Source organism: Lucilia sericata, unplaced genomic scaffold, assembly GCF_015586225.1.
Source record: "Lucilia sericata isolate MDLA Ls3-8-SP2 unplaced genomic scaffold, ASM1558622v1 Contig000080F_arrow, whole genome shotgun sequence".
Classification (NCBI taxonomy): Eukaryota; Metazoa; Arthropoda; class Insecta; order Diptera; family Calliphoridae; genus Lucilia; species Lucilia sericata.
In genome coordinates, this window is record NW_023994113.1 from 163,736 (window position 1) to 184,019 (window position 20,284).

The following is a 20,284-nucleotide window of genomic DNA, read 5'->3' on the forward strand; positions in this document are numbered from 1 at the left end:
AAATAAACGATAATTTTATACAAAGGTTAATTAAAATTCTTTACTAGAAATTTAATTGTCGACACTAGTCTATAGTCTAGTCTATAGTCTAGTCTATAGTCTAGTCTATAGTTTAGTCTAGTCTATAGTCTATAGTCTAGTATATAGTCTAGTCTATAGTCTAGTCTATAGTCTAGTCTATAGTCTAGTCTATAGTATAGTCTATAGTCTAGTCTATAGTATAGTCTATAGTCTAGTCTATAGTCTAGTCTATAGTCTAGTCTATAGTTTAGTCTATAGTCTAGTCTATAGTCTACTCTATAGTCTAGTTTATAGTCTAGTCTAGTCTGTAGTCTAGTCTATAGTATAAATATGTATATACATATATGTATATATAATCTATATTATAGTTTAAAATTTAACCTGTGTCGATATCAAAACATTCAGTGAGGGTTGTAGAAACTAAGGCAGCAATATCTATTTCATTTAAGACCTTTCCTAAAAACTTTGGATCCTATTTGCCAACAAACTTCTATGTGAATTAGTTTCAAACTTGTTTAGATCTTCTTCTAATTCCATTATGCTAAATATGCAGAAAAACTGAAATATAAATTAAAAACTATCTTTAAAAATACTGTTTTCGCTTATTCAATTTGAAAAATACCATGGTGGCGATTGCTACCTTTGTTTCCTCACCCCTCAAGTGTTCTTATACCGAACAGAATTTTGTCCAATGTCTTAAATAATTACCCTTAAGATTTTCCCACAAACACGTTCATTTTCTATTATTGTGCACTTGTTGTAATTGGTGTTGGCTTCAACTCTAAAAAATTTTCTGTATAAAAAACTTTTTTGACGAGGCATTTTACACTTTTTATAATTATTTGAACGCAAATCTGACAAGTTTCTTTTATTTCTAATTTATTTATGTTGCTGTTTCGTTTCTTTCAAATTTTAAATTGCAAATAAAAAATATATGTTTTTTTGACACAAAAAACAGTTATTTATATTGTTTGCTCTCATTCTTAAGCGAATTAATATGGTAACAGTTTTATATTTTTCTGTCAGTGTGTTTGTATGGAGTTTGACATTTACTGTATACTAAAAAACTCATATTTTGAAAACGAAATGATCATCTGTCTTGCATTCATTTTTTACATGACCATTATTGTCTCAATATAATGACAATTTTGGTAAAGAAGAAAAGTGAACAAGAAAACAAAACGAAAAATAAGGTTGCCAATGTTTGAGAAAGAAATAAAAAACGCCAGTGATGTTAACAATATTAATAAAGTGAAGAGTTTTGTACTTTTTGGAAATTTTAGTTTATTTTAATAAAATATCGGTATTGATATTTTAGCGTTATCGGTATTTTGGCATATTTCGGTATTGGTATTTTAGCGTTATCGGTATTTTAACTTATTTCGGTATTGATATTTTAGCGTTATCGGTATTTTGGCTTATTTCGGTATCGGTATTTTAGCGGTAACGGTAGTTGTGCTGAAAAGGTATTTTAGCGGTAACGATAGCTTAGCGATAACGGTTGCCAACCTTGTTTGAAAGTGTTTATTTGTTGGGGCATTCATTCGCATATTTTTGTTTTAAAACACGTGTTAGCTAATTGTTATTTAAATAAAATAAATTTGTTAAACTAATGTTTTTGTACTTCTGTGGTGTCTGCCCGTGTAAAAGTAATTCAGTGTGTGCGTGCTTTGTATCTGTGTGTTAAATTGGTGTTAAAATACACACACAAGTTAAAAAATGTTTGTGCAATTTTTGTTTTTATTTAGATTCTATTTTGAATAAAACAATTTTTAAAAGGGCGCGGCATGGAATATCACACAGCTGGTTATTTAAATAAATTTCAAATTTTGGTGGGTTCATATAAATGAAAAGTAGAAAAAACAGGTTTTACTCCGATCTACTAAGAGGAGCGACAGTGTCCGTGTATGTGTTAATTGTATACAGAAATGTATACAATACATTTGATAGTAGGTATGTAGATACAATTGTTTATTATGTTTTTGATACCGTCACTCAGAGACAAGACAAGTCATGGTGATAACCTCGAATGAATTGAGGCGAGCCCCTTCTTCAGTTCATTTTCACACACACATACATACATCCCAACAAACATAAAATAAACGTACATACGTAAATCTTGACGTAAACACACCTATACAACGATTCAGTAATAATACAGTTATGCACATAGATACTTAGTTTTTTGTGAGTGTAAATTGCAAAACATATGTTAATTGTTGTTCTTCTAGTTATTCGTACATAGTTGTATTTGTCCCATTATACTGTAGTTTGTTGTTATTCTTTTAGATTTGAAATGTTTTTGTTCGATTTTTGTTTTTATATCGTCTTGTTTTTGTTCTTTTTTCTTTCCTCTATTTCTTCATGTTTTGAATTTTTAATTGCAATAAAAATAGAATTTAACTTGTTTTGTTTTAATTTTGTTTTTATTTATATATTTTTTTTGCCAGACTATTTTATTGTTTAACTTTTTTAGAGGCAAAAAAAATTGTATTGAAAATGTACAGTTGTTACAGAAATGTATATAGACTACAGTCTATTTGTTTTTAAAGAAGGTGCTAATTTGTGTGGCCTTGATTGAAATTCCATTATTTTAGATGGTCTAAGCTATAGGTGTATTAAGGTGGATCGTGTTATTGTGATACTTGATATAATAGTCATGTTCTGGAGTCAAAATTAAGGCATTCGATAACAATCGAATACTCAATATATTTTAACCCCCATTTTCACCAAGTTCAGTTATAATTTAACTTTAAGATATACTGACATTTCCCATACAAAACTTGTCTTAACTGAAGGAATAACTACCAGTTAAACTATAACTGGAGGTGGTGAAAATGGGGATTAAAGTGTTTAAATGGAAATTTCCGTCTACACCGTAATCGTATTAAATTATATATGATTTTACAAAGGATCTGCAAGCTCTTTGTAGACCAATGTAAAGGTTTTTTTGCGATCAACGTCTTCATGCTAAGTTCTTACTGTTCCCCGGGGCAGTAAAATCTTCTGGCTATTCCGATACACGCACTCTAGGTTTACGGGTGGGTAAGGTCCGTATACCCCTTCATTCACCACGTACCATATATACTTAACACCAACTCATTTCAAAAGCTTAGACAAATATTAACTCCTCTGTGAAGTATCTGTTGTCTCTGCAACAGCACTGAATTTATCCCGAATTATAGACTTTACTGCGCGTCTGTTTTTAACCGACATTTTTTTCCCTCCACAAGCACCACTTGCACTTCGAGGGGATCTTTCTGTCCTACGAACTACCTGTTCACGTGGTTATTTGAACATCACCAGTTTATAATCTCTGCAGACTAGAGGTACTGGTAGGACCTTTTTTTCCTGGTATTGCAAATTTTGAAGTAGTGTTCTTCGACGCTAAATCTTCCATTAGCTACTATATTCGGCATTTCAAAACATGCTCTTTCAATACATATCCCTATAATGGAGGGGCTACTATTTCTGAAAATGATCGTTCAAATTGTTCCGCACTTTCTAAAGTTATACAATATATGGCAATCGTGTTTGAAGTCCATCATTTAACTTAAATACCATTGTAAAGGCTTTTGTAGGGCCGTTCTTCTAGGGATCTACTACTTTTCCATTCGAATAAAGATATCGTTCGATTCATCATTTCCTCGAAAGTTAAGATAGACACTCGATATTTCCAAGGTTTTTGTTAGAATGTGCCAAGGTGTACTTAAATCGAATCTATCGACGCTATTCTAAGCCTATCTACGCTTTTGAGGATGACAGCAATCCTAGGCCATCCTTCTTTGTTCAATTATAGACCAAGATTTCTGGGGACTGGGGAAAAACCTGAATGATTTGCTTACAACATTTTTTTAAGAATCTGGGAATGGTGAAAGTATTAAGGAATCAGAAGCTCTTGCTGTTCTAGACGTGAAAACGAAGTGTGATGAGTCTTTAAGTATCATGGATTTTTATAACGGTGTAATCAGTACATAGTTGCATCTGATCTTACTAATTACACAACTTACTTATATGTATTCGACCATAAATGCAATACAATCCTCATGATTGGGTCAGTGTTTCAAAGTCTATTGTAGGGTTAATCGTGAGAGGGATCTATTGATTCACTTGATAACCGTCGCAATGTGGGATGTGATTCACTGTCTATACTGCAAAAGAAAATGTACCTCTGAAATCTGAGAATCTGAACCCAAAATTCGAAGATTTATGAGCAACACTTGCCGTTCATTAATAATGCACGCATACACCTTTATGTGGAGCAAAACTGTCGGAGAGATATTTCTATCCCTAACTATGTAACCAAATTTATCTTTAATTTCCATAAACACTACTCCATCTATGCACTGCATGAGTATGAATCGTAATTAAAAATGGAAAAAGTCGAATTTTCAAGAATTTGAATCACCAGTTAATTGTGGAATTTATAAGAGTTAAGTGACAATAGTTAAGAAAGAAAGAGAGAGAGAGAGTAGTGGTATTATAAGACGGAACCATTGAGTAACTCCTTGTTTTATAATTTACTAGTGATTTTTTTAAGAAACCCTAAGAATGCTGCTACAGATTTCCAGACTTCTGGAACTCTCATTTGGATTACCTTTAACACATTTGTTCCCACTGTACTCGCTTGGGTACAAAAAACAACCAGTTTTATAATGCTAGATTATCCATATTACAGAGTTTTTTGTAAAATTTTATTTTTGGAATATTACTTTAGGAACTAAAGAGTAAATGTACCGAATTATACAGTCATAAAAACATAACGGTAAATTTCAAATAAGAAAAAAAAGAAAACAGATCAGCCCATTAGGATTTTGTTAAAAAATAATTAAAAAATAGTTTTTAAGTTAATTTTTATAAGCTTAAATATTGGTGTACTCGCTTGGGTACAATGGGACTACCCATGCCTATTTTTTCATATATCTTAATTATCTATTAAGAATGTTTATATCCTTTTTGGTATATATTTTATTTATGTATTTATACCCATTTTGTCCCGCTGTACCCATCCGAATACAGCCCAAAAGTCGCATTTCCAAAATTTAAAAGTTTTTTGTTTTTAAATTTTATTTCAAATTAACCCATAATAAGATATATTTTGCAACAAAAAATTTTAATTTATTGATTTTAAGATGGTTGGGATCTAATGGGTTAAAACATATATACATAAATAGTTTTATAATAACTTTCTAAGTAGAATTAACAATATCTTTTTTGCCTTACGACTTTATTGATGCAATGTTATCGCTTGGTTTTAACGTTTATCTTCTCTAGACATTTTAAGACATTACGTCTTGTAAATGTTGATAAGTTAAGGCCGTTTACGCTTTACATGACGATATAAAATTGTTTAAAAAAGTGGGAAAATATTTATATAAAATTTGCACAAAAATAGTTTCAAACTTTTTTTATCTTATCAAATTTTACAACTATAGACTTATAAATAGATGTAATATATTATAAAAACTCTTTGTTGTAAAAAAGAGCAAAATTCCCAAACTAGTAACAATAATATATATTTATAATTAGCGGCACACGCCAAATTTTCATTAACTGATATGTACCTATAAGTAAATTGTAAACGAAGTAGTTAACCTTATCAGTATGTATGTCGCCTTTAGATATATAAAAAAAACACGTCGCAAATAAAGTTTTAAAATAATATCGATCAAGGTAATTGAATGTTTTTAAAGAACTTCGAATAACAACCAAAATTTTTATGACGTTTAACGGTAGTTTTCCTCTGCAAGTTTATTAGAACTGTGGGAATTTCAATAATAAAAAAAATTCAATCATTAATCAATCATTACATTTGTATTACTATGTATAAGAATATGAAAATAATAGAATATATTGTTATCGGTAATGGCGTACGACTTTAAATAGTTCCCACTATATTATGTATTCTTAAATTGTACTGTAGAACTGGTTGACACCTTCCTATAATTTTGAATCTAAACAGTGTTTATTATTAAGTTTTCAATGAAAATTTTTCACTGTATAATCATTGCAATTCATTTGCACTTTGAATTTTTGGTCTGATTAAATTTGAAATTTTGTTTTCCTGGATCTACGCATTATAAATGTCAATTATGTCATTGTAAATACAAATGTTTGCTAAAAACTTATCAGCGACAATCCCAGTTAATTGCGCAGTTAAAATATCGATATCACAGTTAATGAAAATGTTATCGAAAATCTATACGAAACACACTTTTTACAAACATTTACACTGACAAACATATCACAGCAATAAAACAATAAATGATTTGAAATATTAATAAATATTACGGAATACCAAATGATGTTGATGATTCCAATTTAACTAATTTTTATATAATTCTTGTACGATTAACTATCGATTAGTTTGTATTTGTTCTTGTAGTTATTAGTGATAATGATATGAATATTCATATGCCTTTCAATATATAAATGTTTGCTCTTTTCTGTTTGATAACACAAGTTGTAACCAGTTGAACTGGACTGGGCATACGCTGGTTTATCTATGAAATAACTACTAAATGGGGGAAAAAATATAGAAACTACTAATAAACAAATTTAATCAGTCTAGACATCTTGAATAATACCCTACAGTTTGTTATTGATATGATAATGTTCATAAATTTTCTTCAACCAAGGTTTTTTCCATAAATAATTTATCATCTTAATTTGTTTTTATTTAAAATCATGGATATACTTTATAATGCTATCATACTGGATATTAAACTCTTCTAGAAGGAAAGGAACTAACAAAAAGGCCAATAGTGTTCGAAAACTTTATATGGAACTGATTGGTCCTGAATTAATTTTAACGATATTAATATTACTATTGATTGCAAATGAGTTTTCTAGGGTCCAAGTTAAAGTTCAAGTTCATATCGATAATAAATCATATGAATGTTAAGGCCATACTATGAATGGAATCTAAAGTTGTATAATTTTCAGTGCAAGCGCTTCTGCGGCACATATTTGAACATTATCTTATTCTGTAAATGGCATCGTATTCTATAAAACAAATTTACGAGGTACCAAAAATAGTTCACTTGCTATATTTGGCTCTATGAGTCTAACATCCCAATTATATCTGTTGGAACCCAAAACACTTTTATCCATTTTGTGTACGGTAGTATTGTGTGATCACATCCTAGGTGAGTCTGAAAACAATGCTATACCTGCCCTTGACACCTAGATCGGAGTGTCATGATCGTTCGCGTTACTATCCCACAAATAGGTAGGCGATGATTTTGGATAACAGACAGATTATAAACTATTTACATACACCAAACTTTGGCAGGATCTTCCAAATCAGAATATCAATTAGCGAAGAATATAATGCATTCGTTTTCCCTAAAGACGATATTATTTCAGTCTACATTTCAAAATGTTAGATTACCTAACGCTGTGACAAGATTATTAATTAACAATGGGCAAAAAACAACTTAAGGTCATATCTAGTGGAACCTTAGAGCAAATACTCTTTGGAATCCGTTACTACGTGTCTGGGCTATTACATTAAAAACCCAGATATACCGGCTTCCAGGAGGAACGGAATATGTTAACAAAATTAGAAAAAATGATCTGCAATGAAAGAGCGAGTGTACTTTCTTTAAATGAACGTAAATTTGAGGAAGTTAATCTTAAGAATTCAAATCCCTTCGAGAATCTCATAAGTACAATTGGAAAAACGAAAAGCTTCTGACAACAGAATTCGAAGTCCTTTACGTGAACACCTGCCTGGACGGCCTGCCTTCAAAGTGATACTTTTACTACTACTGGATGAGCTTATTAGACGCCCCAGTACCGCCTCTTTGAGCTTCTTAAACGCACTTTGCTCAAGGACTCGAGCTATTTAATCTCTAAACATTGCTGACCAATTTGCTTAACTTCCGAGATGCAAAAACAGTACTTCCGTTTACAACCAGGAGGCTATCCCTCTGTTGATTCGGCAGTAGCACTTAGAGACGTCATCGGTAGACTGAAATACGAGTTAATCAAATAAGCAGAGGACTTGTTCTTGCTCATTAAAAAGAGTAAACTATGAACATGTCTTGTATAAGATAACTTACATCCATCACTATTAACCTAGCACACTTCTCATTCATCCGGCACACTCACTTTAGGTATAGGGATGTGTGAGGCCCGCATATTCTCACATCCATCCATACTATTGACACCAACACATTTTCAAAGCTTAGCTTCTGTGAGGTATCTGTTGTCTCGGCAACAGCACCGAACTTATCCCGAGTTATAGACTTCTCTTCTCGTGCCAACACATGCACTCTAAAGGGACCCCTCCAATAACTTTGGACAAGACTAGTGGTATTGGCTGCTCCTCTTTTCGGCCTGGATTGGAAGAACACCAATATGGGGGAATATCATGAAGATTATATGCCCCGGGGAGGAACCCATCCGGCAGTTTTGATGGTCTAAGCTCATGGCGCTCTTAATACCTGGTGAGTAAAATGCGTCGACCAGTGCCCCTCTACATAATCCGTACAAAAAGGATGTGACGTGCTGGAGTACCAGAATTGAAGTCATGCTTGTGGACATGACCTACCACTTGGTTTGAGGCGGAGACTAAATTTCGTTCTATGGATCACGGCAGCCGGCTGCAAACCAACTCCACAGCGACCACGATACTCCAATAAATTGCCGAACCATCATCCAGTATTCCGTGATACCGTGTTTTATAGTCACCTTTACGTAAACACCTTCCTTGTTGGCCTATTTCACGGTGGTCTTTTTCAACCACTGGTTGAGCTTTTGCAACGACTCTCCACCGCCCGATTGTGCTCCTTACACGCAGGTGGCAATTTGCGTATATGGAATTTATGGTCCAGCATGCGTGCACTTTGCTCGAGTGCTCGAGCTATCTAATGTCTTGTCATAGTAGTACCGTTATGTGGTGATCTTGTTAGACCCTATGTCAAATCATCCAAAGACTAGATAGGGAGCCATCACCAGTTTATAGTACCTGCAGACTAGAGGTACTGGTAGCACCTCTTTACCCCGGGATTGCAATACACCAAGATGTGGGTCTTTCATCAAGGAAACATGCCCGGGGGGACTTAACCGACATAAATGTACAAAATTGGACGAGCGTATTCAGACGAATGTAGAGTATGTGGAGAAGACTGTAAAATTCTGAAGCACTTTCTTAGTCATTCCAAACTTTCGTCGAAATGATATTAAAACGACTCGCTCATATTATTCCGGTTCACCAAACTGGGAAAAACCTCTTATAGGTAAATTGTGTCCTTTAAAGAGATTTAGAAAACATTCAGCTTTTCAATATCATAACTCTTTAGCGTTTATATACAAATATTCCGTATATTTTTGTTTATATTTTCATTACTTATTTCTTATTTACAACAAACAATCACTTTCAAATGTAGATATAAAAAAAATCAAGAACCGATACAAATTCTTTATTTATTCAAAATGTTCATATTGAACGCGTTCATTCACATACAATTTTAACCTTGGCCCAACAAGAAAAAAAATATTTCATTTTGAGAATTTTCAAAAGGGCAATGATTTTTGTGTATTTAGAAGGCAACCAGTTCATTTCAATTGATGGATGCACATTACGCGTACGTACGTATGTATGTATGAATGTAAGTAAGTATCTCACCTTCAAGTGTGTGTTAAATGATGAAAATTCTTTCAAATATTTCGTTTATACAACAAGTATTACCAGTATAGATTTTATATATAAAGAAATTTTAGTTCTTTGTTAAAAATCTGAAAACTACTATTCAGAAATAAACACACACACACAGGTCGACATACTTACAGACATACAGATATACTTGTGTAGACACTTTAAATGAAATGTAAGTGTAAATAGACCGACGACATATTGTACTAGTGTCTACACTTTATAGAATACAAGTTTTACACTGATTATGGATGGGGTCCAAAGTCCAATGATCATGGTCATTTCAAAACGAAAAAAAATGATTGTGGGTTGTGTGTGACGTCACAAAAGTTTATACACAATTAAAATGAAACCAGAAGTGTATTTAATATTTTATTTAAAATAACTAAATAATGTAAATAAAAAAATATGTTGAAGAAAAAAGTCATTGTTAGATTAAGTTGAATCTATTGTCTGGTCTATAGGGAAGCCCATTGTGTTTTTTAAGTTTTTTTATAGTATTTTGTGGGTCTGTGAATTATGAACCTTAAAAGTAAAACTTTGCATTAACATAAACGTTTTATCAAATATATTAATAGTAATTTTCCCTTGTGGCCGGGCTTAAAAGTTTTCTCTAATAGATTTCTTATAAAAATTTTTATCATAACAGACTATTTATCTTGTCTACAAAGTCGCACGATTGTATTTTAATAAGAAGTCTGTTTAGTTAATATATTTAAATTTCATGATAAGACATTTTTTGTTTATTTTTCCCAAAATATAAATAATAGTCTGCCATTAGGGAAACTTTACCAAAAGTGTCTTTTTGCGTTAAATTATATTTACTCAGCTAATAAACTATTTAGCTGATGTTAGGAACTAAGTAGTCGAAATTATTTAATTTTATTGTAGTTAACACCAATATACGAATAATTTTGTTTAAACTTTAATTAGCATTAATTTATTACTTTACAAATTATTTTCCTATTTTAAAGTTCAAATAACAATTTGATTTATGTTATCAGAGACAGACGAACCAGCCTCATTTCTTATGATATGTTGAGTTTTTAAGCGCTCAATAACAACTGGACGTTTAATATCATTGGATCATCATGAGAGTCTAAGGAAAGTACCCTGATGACGTTAATGATTTGTGTGTTAAGTTTTTATGGTGCAGATTTTTTTTAAATAGATTTGAGTATATTGTTTTGAAATTTTAAGAAAATATATAAAACACGCGTGTTTTCAATATTCTGATTTTTTTAGGCGTCACAAATGTGTGCTATAGTAGGTCCATGGTTTGTCTGATAAGGCTAAACAAATTGTTTGAACTTGACCTCTTTAGTTTTATTTAAAATTTCAAATGAAAACAATTATTTAAATTTTAAATAATTATTTTCACACGTACTTTGATGAAAGAGATAATTTATAGAAATTTTATTTCAATGTGATGAAAATTTTTAAAATATTTCCGTCATTTTTAAAAAATTGTTTACGATATTTTGGAAATAATCTATATTCGACCGTTCTATTTTTGGCTTAAAGACAAAGTCAGCACAAATGAAACAATACATCCACGAAAGGTTATTTATTAGTTGCGATTTTGTGCTGATGGTACCAATGATGCATTTATTGATATCAACTAGGGATGCCAATGGGAATAGATTTTTAGCTATCCTGGGATTCGGGATTTTAAAATAAATTCCGAAATTTAGATATACTTGTGTAATAGAGCTGAAATTATTGACCAAAAGCGATTATAGGATATGTCATCAATATATACTGGGCACTTTGAAAGTCTTTGCACAATCCTCGAACATTACCGATCGCATACCAGAAACAGAATATATCGGAAACTTTGAAATGCTGATCCCAAATAGAATGTTAAGTTCCAGCCGAATATTAGAGCAAATACCCCTTGGAATCCGTTGCTATACCGATGTCTGGGGAATAAAGCGGTCTGGGTTTCTATATTTTATACACAGAAATAGAAATATGCTACTTGGACTAAAAGTCCGAGCAATAACGAAATGTGACCTTAACGAGAGCTGGACGCGAAGCCTTCTCAAAATTAGTAAGTCTTAGGTTAGTATGATGGTACATATTCTGAGTGGACACATGTGGATTCAGACGAATGTAGAGCACTTGGCATTCGTCGAAATTGGATTGAAATATTTGAGCTATTGTTTTACCAATTTTGAGTGGTTGGGTAGTTTGATAGGAGGATCAAATCCGAAGTGAAACATCTAAGCCGCCATCGGGCCTATTGTGCTGTTCACTGAATGTATATTTTCAATTAGCACTCATCCATAGACCTTATGACATACAATAAAGCGACATAATGTCCATGGACATGTATTGAATTTAGAATTTAAGAAAGGAACACCCTTATCCCGAGAAGAATTTGGTGTGTTGCATTTTGGATTATTTTTAAAAAGTGTATTGCCGGGCGCAGTGGTTTTAACCTCTGGGGTATTTAGAATACCGGCTTCGCTAAATTAAGCCTTTTTTGATAAATGAAATCCATGGACTTTATGTCACATTGCTCATGATACTTTTGAAATGGTCACGTCCATGGACATTGTAACTCAATTAAGTGTGTCATAACGTCTATGGACATAATTTCGCTCAAATTCTGTCCATTTTCATTGAAAAGTGAGCTTTCAAACATAAGGACCAAAACTACCATAAATATCATGAATGGAAGATTTGTGGTATCAATTATGCAAGATCCTGAGATTTTTAAGATTTTTTTGAAATAAATTCTGAAGATAGTCCATTTTAGTATTAAACGTTTTTCAGTGTAGGTTGGGCTGAAACTACATCGAGTTTCGAGTAAATATACCCAGGCAACTATTGGGTCTATTGTGAGCTCCTTTATGGAAAAACCTTTATGAACATATTATAGACCAATGCATAAAAACTCAATTTCGTGAACGTAGTTGATTATAATATTGTAATCAAAATTCCTAAAGGATGTAAAATCTGCAATATCATACTACTCACAAGATATTTGGATCCAATTTCGAGAAAGTCTGGCAGTGAAAAAGAAAGAATTCCAGAATTTCACTGTCCTTTCCTCACGATCTTTATTTGTCTGAAACTGTTTTTCTAATTTCGTCTAATTGTCCCTGCAATACTTTGTGTCCACTTAGAATAGACTTGCTTATTCTAAAGAGGCCTTTCGTCCTCTTATCGTTATGTTTCGCCCCATAGAATCTTTGTTTCATTATTTGTTTCATTACCTTTCAGTTATAACAAGTATATACACTCTTTCGTTGCCGATTATTCCCGAATGGCCTGGTGTCTCTTTCTGTCCAATACCGTCTTTTATTTAAGCTTATCTCTTGATATCGCTTCAATGTTATCACTTGATATCGTGGATATCGGTAAATCATGTTTACAGATTCCATTATTGTGTGGACTACTGACTAGCCTGGAAGCTAGCGTTATGATAAGGCTTGTAAATGAAGTCCTATTAGCATAAGATATGACAACTAATTTATTTTCCTTGTTTGGGTCATATTTTATTGATTAGTGTTTAATTTTGGTAAAATCTGATAACGGGGATCCCTAGCGGAAATAAAAGTTATAAAATGGGGTAGTTTCCTGTTCTAGTAGAATACATTTTAGACACTAAAGAACAAGGTAAAACCCATGCACAATATTTTTATTTTTTGGAAAATTCTAATGATCATATCTTGTGCTATTATGAAATTTACTTTCTTGATTTATCAGACATCCGACGTATATTCAATTATTTGTGAAACATACAAATTTAGAATATAGAATTTTGTCATGTGACGTGTACACAAATTTTCTTAAAAATAAATAAACGATAAATAAAAATTTTATTTTCATTTATTAGGCATATGATTTTTAAAACGATCTTGTCACTGTTGCTTGACATTAACAAAATCAGAAGGATCAAAAATGTGAAACAATTACCTAAATATTAAAAAAAGTATTTAATTATTCGGAATATTTGTTATATTTTTTAAAAGTTGTAATTTTTCCAAAAAAATTTGTTATTATCCATTTAAAAAGTCTTATTTTTTCAGGTAATTTTCGTTAAATACATGTAATTTTTTCATCAGAATTTGTGGCAGTATTTCGGTAGTAATTGCCTTAAAAATTGTGTAATTTTTGTTGGTGATTTTTTAAAAAATATGCTTGTCATGGTTATTATTGTTTATAAACTTTATACAATATTTTTTTAAATTATTCTCATGTACTTTATTTATAAATATTTATTCAAAACAGCAAAATGTTATCAGAAACAGACAGAATTGTGCTAAATTTGACGAGGTTAAATAAAAATACGAAATCAAATGAAAATATTTATACATACATTCATACATATATGTATGTAGAAAGAACTAAAAATACAAGACAACAATTTAGCAAAATATTTTTCGAAAAATACCACATCTGTCACTACCCGTAATTAGTCTAAAACACATACAGCTAGTAGTAGTTCATGCTACAAATCTCAACCATATGTTGTTAGATGATCGTGCCCGTCTCAGCAAAAGGGATCAATGTACTATACTGATGTACTCTATGTTGTGTTCATTTTACTTTCAGTAAAATTCTATACATATAAAATGTACAAAATGTACATTTTGTATCTCTTGGTCTTTAGCGAAAGCGAAATTTTCTTCTATAACAAAACAAAAATGTCTAGATGTTTTCAAGAAACGTGTTGACTGTCTATCGCGCCTTGTTTCCAAGCAATCGCCAACAGTAATGATGATGAAACATTGCATCATACAATCTGACCGTACAAAGTAAGAGGCATTTAAATGCACACATTCATTCATACAACGAAATGTGTACTTCAACATTAACTATATTGCATCAACGAAATCAAAACAAAGAGAATGAGAATTCAATAACAACAAAAAGTTTGTTTTTATTATAATTTTGCTCTAACATGATCACTCTCTGCTCGTATGCATATAACAACTCTCAGATACACGCGAATTTCGAAGATATATTTTCTGAAATGTTTTTTTGGATTTAAGTTTATTTGTAAAACAAACAGAATACCAACGAACCTGCACACAAGTATTTTTATTCTGTCTTGTTTGACGATCCCCCTCACCCAAAACTTTATTATTTTTTTAATTTGTTTGCCAATTTTTGTGTTTAGCTACTGGCTACTCACACCCTACAAAATTTAAGTGTGAATATCTAATTAAAGTCAACTGTTTGGAAGTTTCTGAAAGTAAGAAATAATACATTTTATAAACTCATAGTCTAAAAAAGTCCTTTAACTGAAATAACGGAGAGAGACCGACTGTGGTTCTAACACTATCGCTTTAACTTTGCTAAAGCTAAGGAAGAGGAATTTGATTTATTTTGGGCACTCTCTGATAAACTCCTGAACAATCATTAGAAGATTTGTTCCGTTGTTTGAATTTAGAATCCACAAAATGCTATTACCGATTTCTTCATAACACATTTTGAATTAGTTATCGCTGTTAATGCTCCAAAAGGAGCATACGATATAATCAGGGTCCAAAAGATTCTATTGAGATTTTGAAAGCTTTCGAATGCCAGAATTTGCTCCCAGGTAATAATGGATTAAAAAAATGTTCTTAGAGGACGCCATCATCAAGTTTCCCCAATGATCGACATCACTATGAACAACATGTGGTTTCAGAAATAATATTCTACTTCCCAGTCATTCAGCATGATTCTTATTCTTCTCAAAAACTGTAATAATCACACCATCAACTTCTCGAAATGAACGACATTTGGTTCCAACAGGACAGTGCTTATTGGCATAATTCTAATAAGAAACTGTCTTTATTAAGGATGTCATTATCAAGGTACCGAAATGATCGAAAATGCCACTCAGTTAGCATGATCGTTTTCTTCTTAGAAACTGAAATTAGTGAGGATCACATCATCAATGTCTCGAAATGAACGACATTTAGTACCAATAGGACCACTCTAGTCGTAATACCTCCAGCGAGGTATTATAGGTGGATTTTTTCTTGAGATATTCTCTGTCCTCTATAATAACAGGTCATAATTAACCGATTTCATTGTAATACCGACATTTGGTTCCAACAGGACAATGCTAATTGACATAATTCTAACAAGAAACTGTCTTTATTAAGAATGACATTATCAATGTACCGAAATGATCGAAAATGCCATTTACCACTCTATCAGCATGATTGTTTTCTTCTCGGGAACTGACATTAGTGAGGTTCACATCATCAAAGTCTCGAAATGAACGACATTTGGTTCCAATAGAACAATTCTAGTAGTTCTTCTTGAACTATTCTCTGACCGATTTCATCGTAATACCGACTTTAGCCTTTTCGATGCAGTCAGAGTGATTAATTGTTTGCAAAACGTAATGTGAAGTGAATACCAGTATCTCCCGATTAAAGTCTCTATTCTGTGCTAATAAGTCACAATCGCTCAGTGTTCTCGATGTTAACATATAGCCCAGATTATACAGACCAAACAAAATTTAAAAAAGGTCGAAACCCAGAGTCCAAAGTATACTATCCGAATCTGGTCTCATAACTTGTTATGAAGTTTGAAAAAACCCCGTTTTTAGTCATATTTGAGACGCTATAACATCGAAGTTACTTCTATTTATAAAATCTGTTATGTCATCTGAAAGTCTCGAATTAAAAGCTCCTCAATCCCTTAGAGAAGTATTCTTTGGTCTCTGGGTTAAAAATTTGTTAGCCTGTGCTATCAACGGAATTATATTAATCGGAACCCAAAGAGCCAATTAGGTATACATGTCTAAAGGATTGATCTGCGCTAAATCAAAATCTGGCTTCAGAATTTCTCTATCACACATCTTTTCGAGATACCGTGTCCTAAGGTATGAAGTAAATATGAGACGTTATAACGCTGCGAAGACACCTTCATTTATAAAGTTTGTTATATCATCAGAAACTATTAACATCTATTGTACGGCATCAATTCTTTGAGATATATTAACCTAAAGTTTGAAACAGCTATAAAAGGGCTTTCAGATGAATGATGTTATAAATTAAGATATTTTCGAGCTATTGTAACGTCTTAAATATAATAATTATAAGGGGTTTTCACTCGTTAGGAAGCGATATCTCGAAAATCTGATGTGATGAAGAAGTTCTGAAGCCAGACTGGGTTTCAATGTTCGGTTCTTATTCGTTTGATTACAAAAGTATTGATTTTTTGTGAACAATATAAATTATTAAGGTTCCACTGCCAGTCAACTGTAATAACCTATATATTCGATCTAATCCAAAGTCTTGTCCAAGATGATACATAAGTCATTGAAATGCACGATGTCTTCACAAAAAACAAGATCGATTCCATTTAGTACGTAACCCAATCCATCACATCATCCTTACCCAACGACCTTTTAAATAGGTTTGTCTTCGAAAGAATTTAATTAAAGACGTACTATTATCATGGAGACTATGACAGTGACATTTCCGCTGTTTTAATACAATATTTAAAGTTTACCGACTATTAACGTCTTACAAAAACATAATTAATTAACAAATTAAAAAATCAGTAAAGTCGTTGTATACCGAATAAATTAAATTTCCTACACACAGAGATATAGTGCTGATGATTGTATCTGCGTGTTCTGTTTGTAGAGTGTATCTGTGTATTGGCCAGCAAGAACAACAACAGGTGATCATTATTGTTTACTTATGTTGCTATACGAGAAAGACGAATATAAAAAATATAAAAAAATAATAAAAACGCTAAGTGGAAAAAACGTGTTCTCTAGTTTGTTTTGATATAGAATTCGTTACCGCCGCCATTTCTGTGGAATATTTTTGGGTAAAATAACGAACAAAATGTACAGTTTCTCGATATTTTTTCTATAAAAATATAGACTATTACGTTGTAGTTTAATAGAAATGGCCAGATCAACATTTTAGCAAAAAAAAAAAGAAAAACGAGAAACTTACAAAACAACAGAACGACAAATATTCAGATTACGTAACAGACAATTTAAAGTCCAAATAAAATAGTGGACAGTTTGATCACAAACCAAAATCTTTAATTCGAATACTAACAATGCCACCTGAATTTTAACTTCTAATAATTTACATATGTATTCTGAAACCATAACCTTAAAATATCCTAAACTTGTCTAATTATATATACTTACCCACCCTTTCCTCTCGAAATAGAAAAAACTTTCCATATCATAGACTTATGTAAAATTCTCTTTTATTTTTCTTTACAGTTCAAAACTATCATCCATTGGCTTTAAATATAATTTTCGTTTAGCCTATCGTGCCTTTGGCTCTTATCAATATGGCAATCCAAATCAACTTACACCGGCTGTCAAGTCCTATGTTGATGAATGTATCGATCTTTGTCGACCCGATCATGTACACATTTGCGATGGTAGCAAAGATGAAAGTTCTCTACTTAAACAACTCATGGTTAAACAGGGCACTATAGTTCCTCTTACAAAGTATGAAAACTGTTGGTTGGCTCGTACAAATCCAGCAGATGTGGCCCGAGTAGAATCACGCACCTTTATCTGCACAAACCAGAAAGAGCAAACAGTGCCGGTGACCAAAGAAGGCACACCTGGTGCCTTAGGTAATTGGATTTCTCCTGAGGATATGCAGAATGCTATACAAAAACGTTTTCCCTATTGTATGAAAGATCGCACTATGTATGTTATACCATTCTCTATGGGTCCGGTGGGCTCACCTCTCTCTAAAATTGGCATTGAAATTACCGATTCTCCTTATGTAGTAGAGTCCATGAAAATAATGACTCGTGCTGGAACGAAAATTTTAGATGAACTCCATAAGGGTAAAGGCGAATTTGTTAAATGTTTGCACTCTGTGGGTACTCCCAAGGATGGTGTTATTGAAGTGCCATCTTGGCCTTGTGATCCTGAAAGAACTATTATTTTGCACAAGCCGGATAACAATGAAATTGTCTCATATGGTTCCGGCTATGGCGGTAATTCGCTGTTGGGTAAGAAATGTTTTGCACTGCGCATTGGTAGCACTATTGCTAAACGTGAAGGTTGGTTGGCGGAACACATGCTAATATTGGGCATTACAAATTCTCAGGGTAGGAAAATTTATATAGCTGCCGCCTTCCCCTCAGCTTGTGGTAAGACAAATTTGGCCATGATGACACCCACTTTGCCGGGCTATAAAGTTGAATGTGTGGGTGATGATATTGCCTGGATGAAATTCGATAGTAATGGCGTTCTAAGAGCTATAAATCCCGAAAATGGTTTCTTTGGTGTGGCACCTGGTACTTCCATGTCTACCAATCCCATAGCCATGAACACCATCTTTAAAAATTCAGTCTTTACAAATGTGGCTTCAACTTCGGATGGTGGCGTTTACTGGGAAGGCATGGAGTCGTCTAATATTAATGGAGTAACTGTTACAGATTGGTTGGGTAAACTGTGGTCTAAAGAATCTGGCAAGATGGCGGCTCATCCCAACTCACGTTTTTGTACACCTGCCCAACAATGTCCCATTATTGATCCTGCCTGGGAAGATCCCGCTGGTGTGCCAATAAGTGCCATTTTATTTGGTGGCCGCCGTCCTGCTGGTGTACCTCTAGTCTATGAGGCTCGCAATTGGAAGCATGGTGTCTTTATGGGTGCTTCAATGCGTAGTGAAGCTACAGCTGCTGCCGAGCATAAAGGCAAACAAATAATGCATGATCCCTTCGCTATGCGTCCCTTCTTCGGTTACAACTTCGGTGATTATCTACAACATTGGCTTAGTATGGAGTCACGTGGTAATGTGCCCAAAATTTTCCATGTCAATTGGTTCCGCAAAGGTAACGATGGCAAATTCCTTTGGCCCGGCTTTGGTGATAATTCCCGTGTACTTGATTGGATTTTCCGTCGTGTTGATGGCGAAAACTGTTATAAGGAATCACCTATTGGTCTATTGCCTGCCGATAACTCTATAAATGTCGATGGCTTAGCTGACAAAGTAGATTTGCAACAACTTTTCCATTTACCTAAAGATTTCTGGCAACAAGAGGTGGCCGATATCGAGAAATACTTTAAAGACCAAGTTGGTCCTTATTTGCCTCAGGACATCAACGACGAATTGCAAGGTTTAAAAGAGCGTGTTAAGAATTTGTAAAAGAGCGAGTTAGGAATTTGCACCTAGAAAGAGTAAAGAATTATAAACTTTAAATATATATTTTAGACTGAAATCGAGTGATTTTCGAAAGTGTTTATTAAAAATGTAAATAACGACAATTTTATATCTTTTGTAAAAAAAATAATGTAAGCGAAATATTGATAATATTTCATTTTGTAATTATAAAAACGAATAAAGAAGAACTGTTAAACATATATAGGATGTGGCGGTTTAATTCTTATCATTTTCAAGGTTAAACATTTTCAAGGTTTTTGAAATTTTTTCAATATCAGTGTCTACAATAAAAATGTATTTATTAAAGGTCGTGTACTTATTAATATAGGTCATTTACACCAATATCATTTTCATAAATAAACACATATGTAGTTAAATCATGTAAGAATTTAAAATCTGACATACACGACCTTATAATATTCTACACCAGTGATATTTTTGGAAAGTCTGGATTTGATCATAATATGAAGCCAAGTATGGACTT

At 32.7% G+C, this 20,284-nt stretch overlaps 1 protein-coding gene across 2 annotated transcripts in view; it reads left to right on the forward strand.

Annotated features, from left to right (window-relative positions):
* Positions 1-20,002, forward strand: part of LOC119599536 (phosphoenolpyruvate carboxykinase [GTP]-like) — a 36,715-nt gene extending 16,713 nt beyond the window's left edge. For both annotated transcript variants that reach the window (XM_037949315.1, XM_037949316.1), the window contains exon 2: positions 17,892-20,002. In XM_037949315.1, coding sequence (XP_037805243.1) covers positions 17,892-19,785 — 1,894 coding nt within the window. In that variant the 3' untranslated portion in view covers positions 19,786-20,002. The remainder of the gene's footprint in view (positions 1-17,891) is intronic.
* Positions 20,003-20,284: the final 282 nt, after the last annotated feature.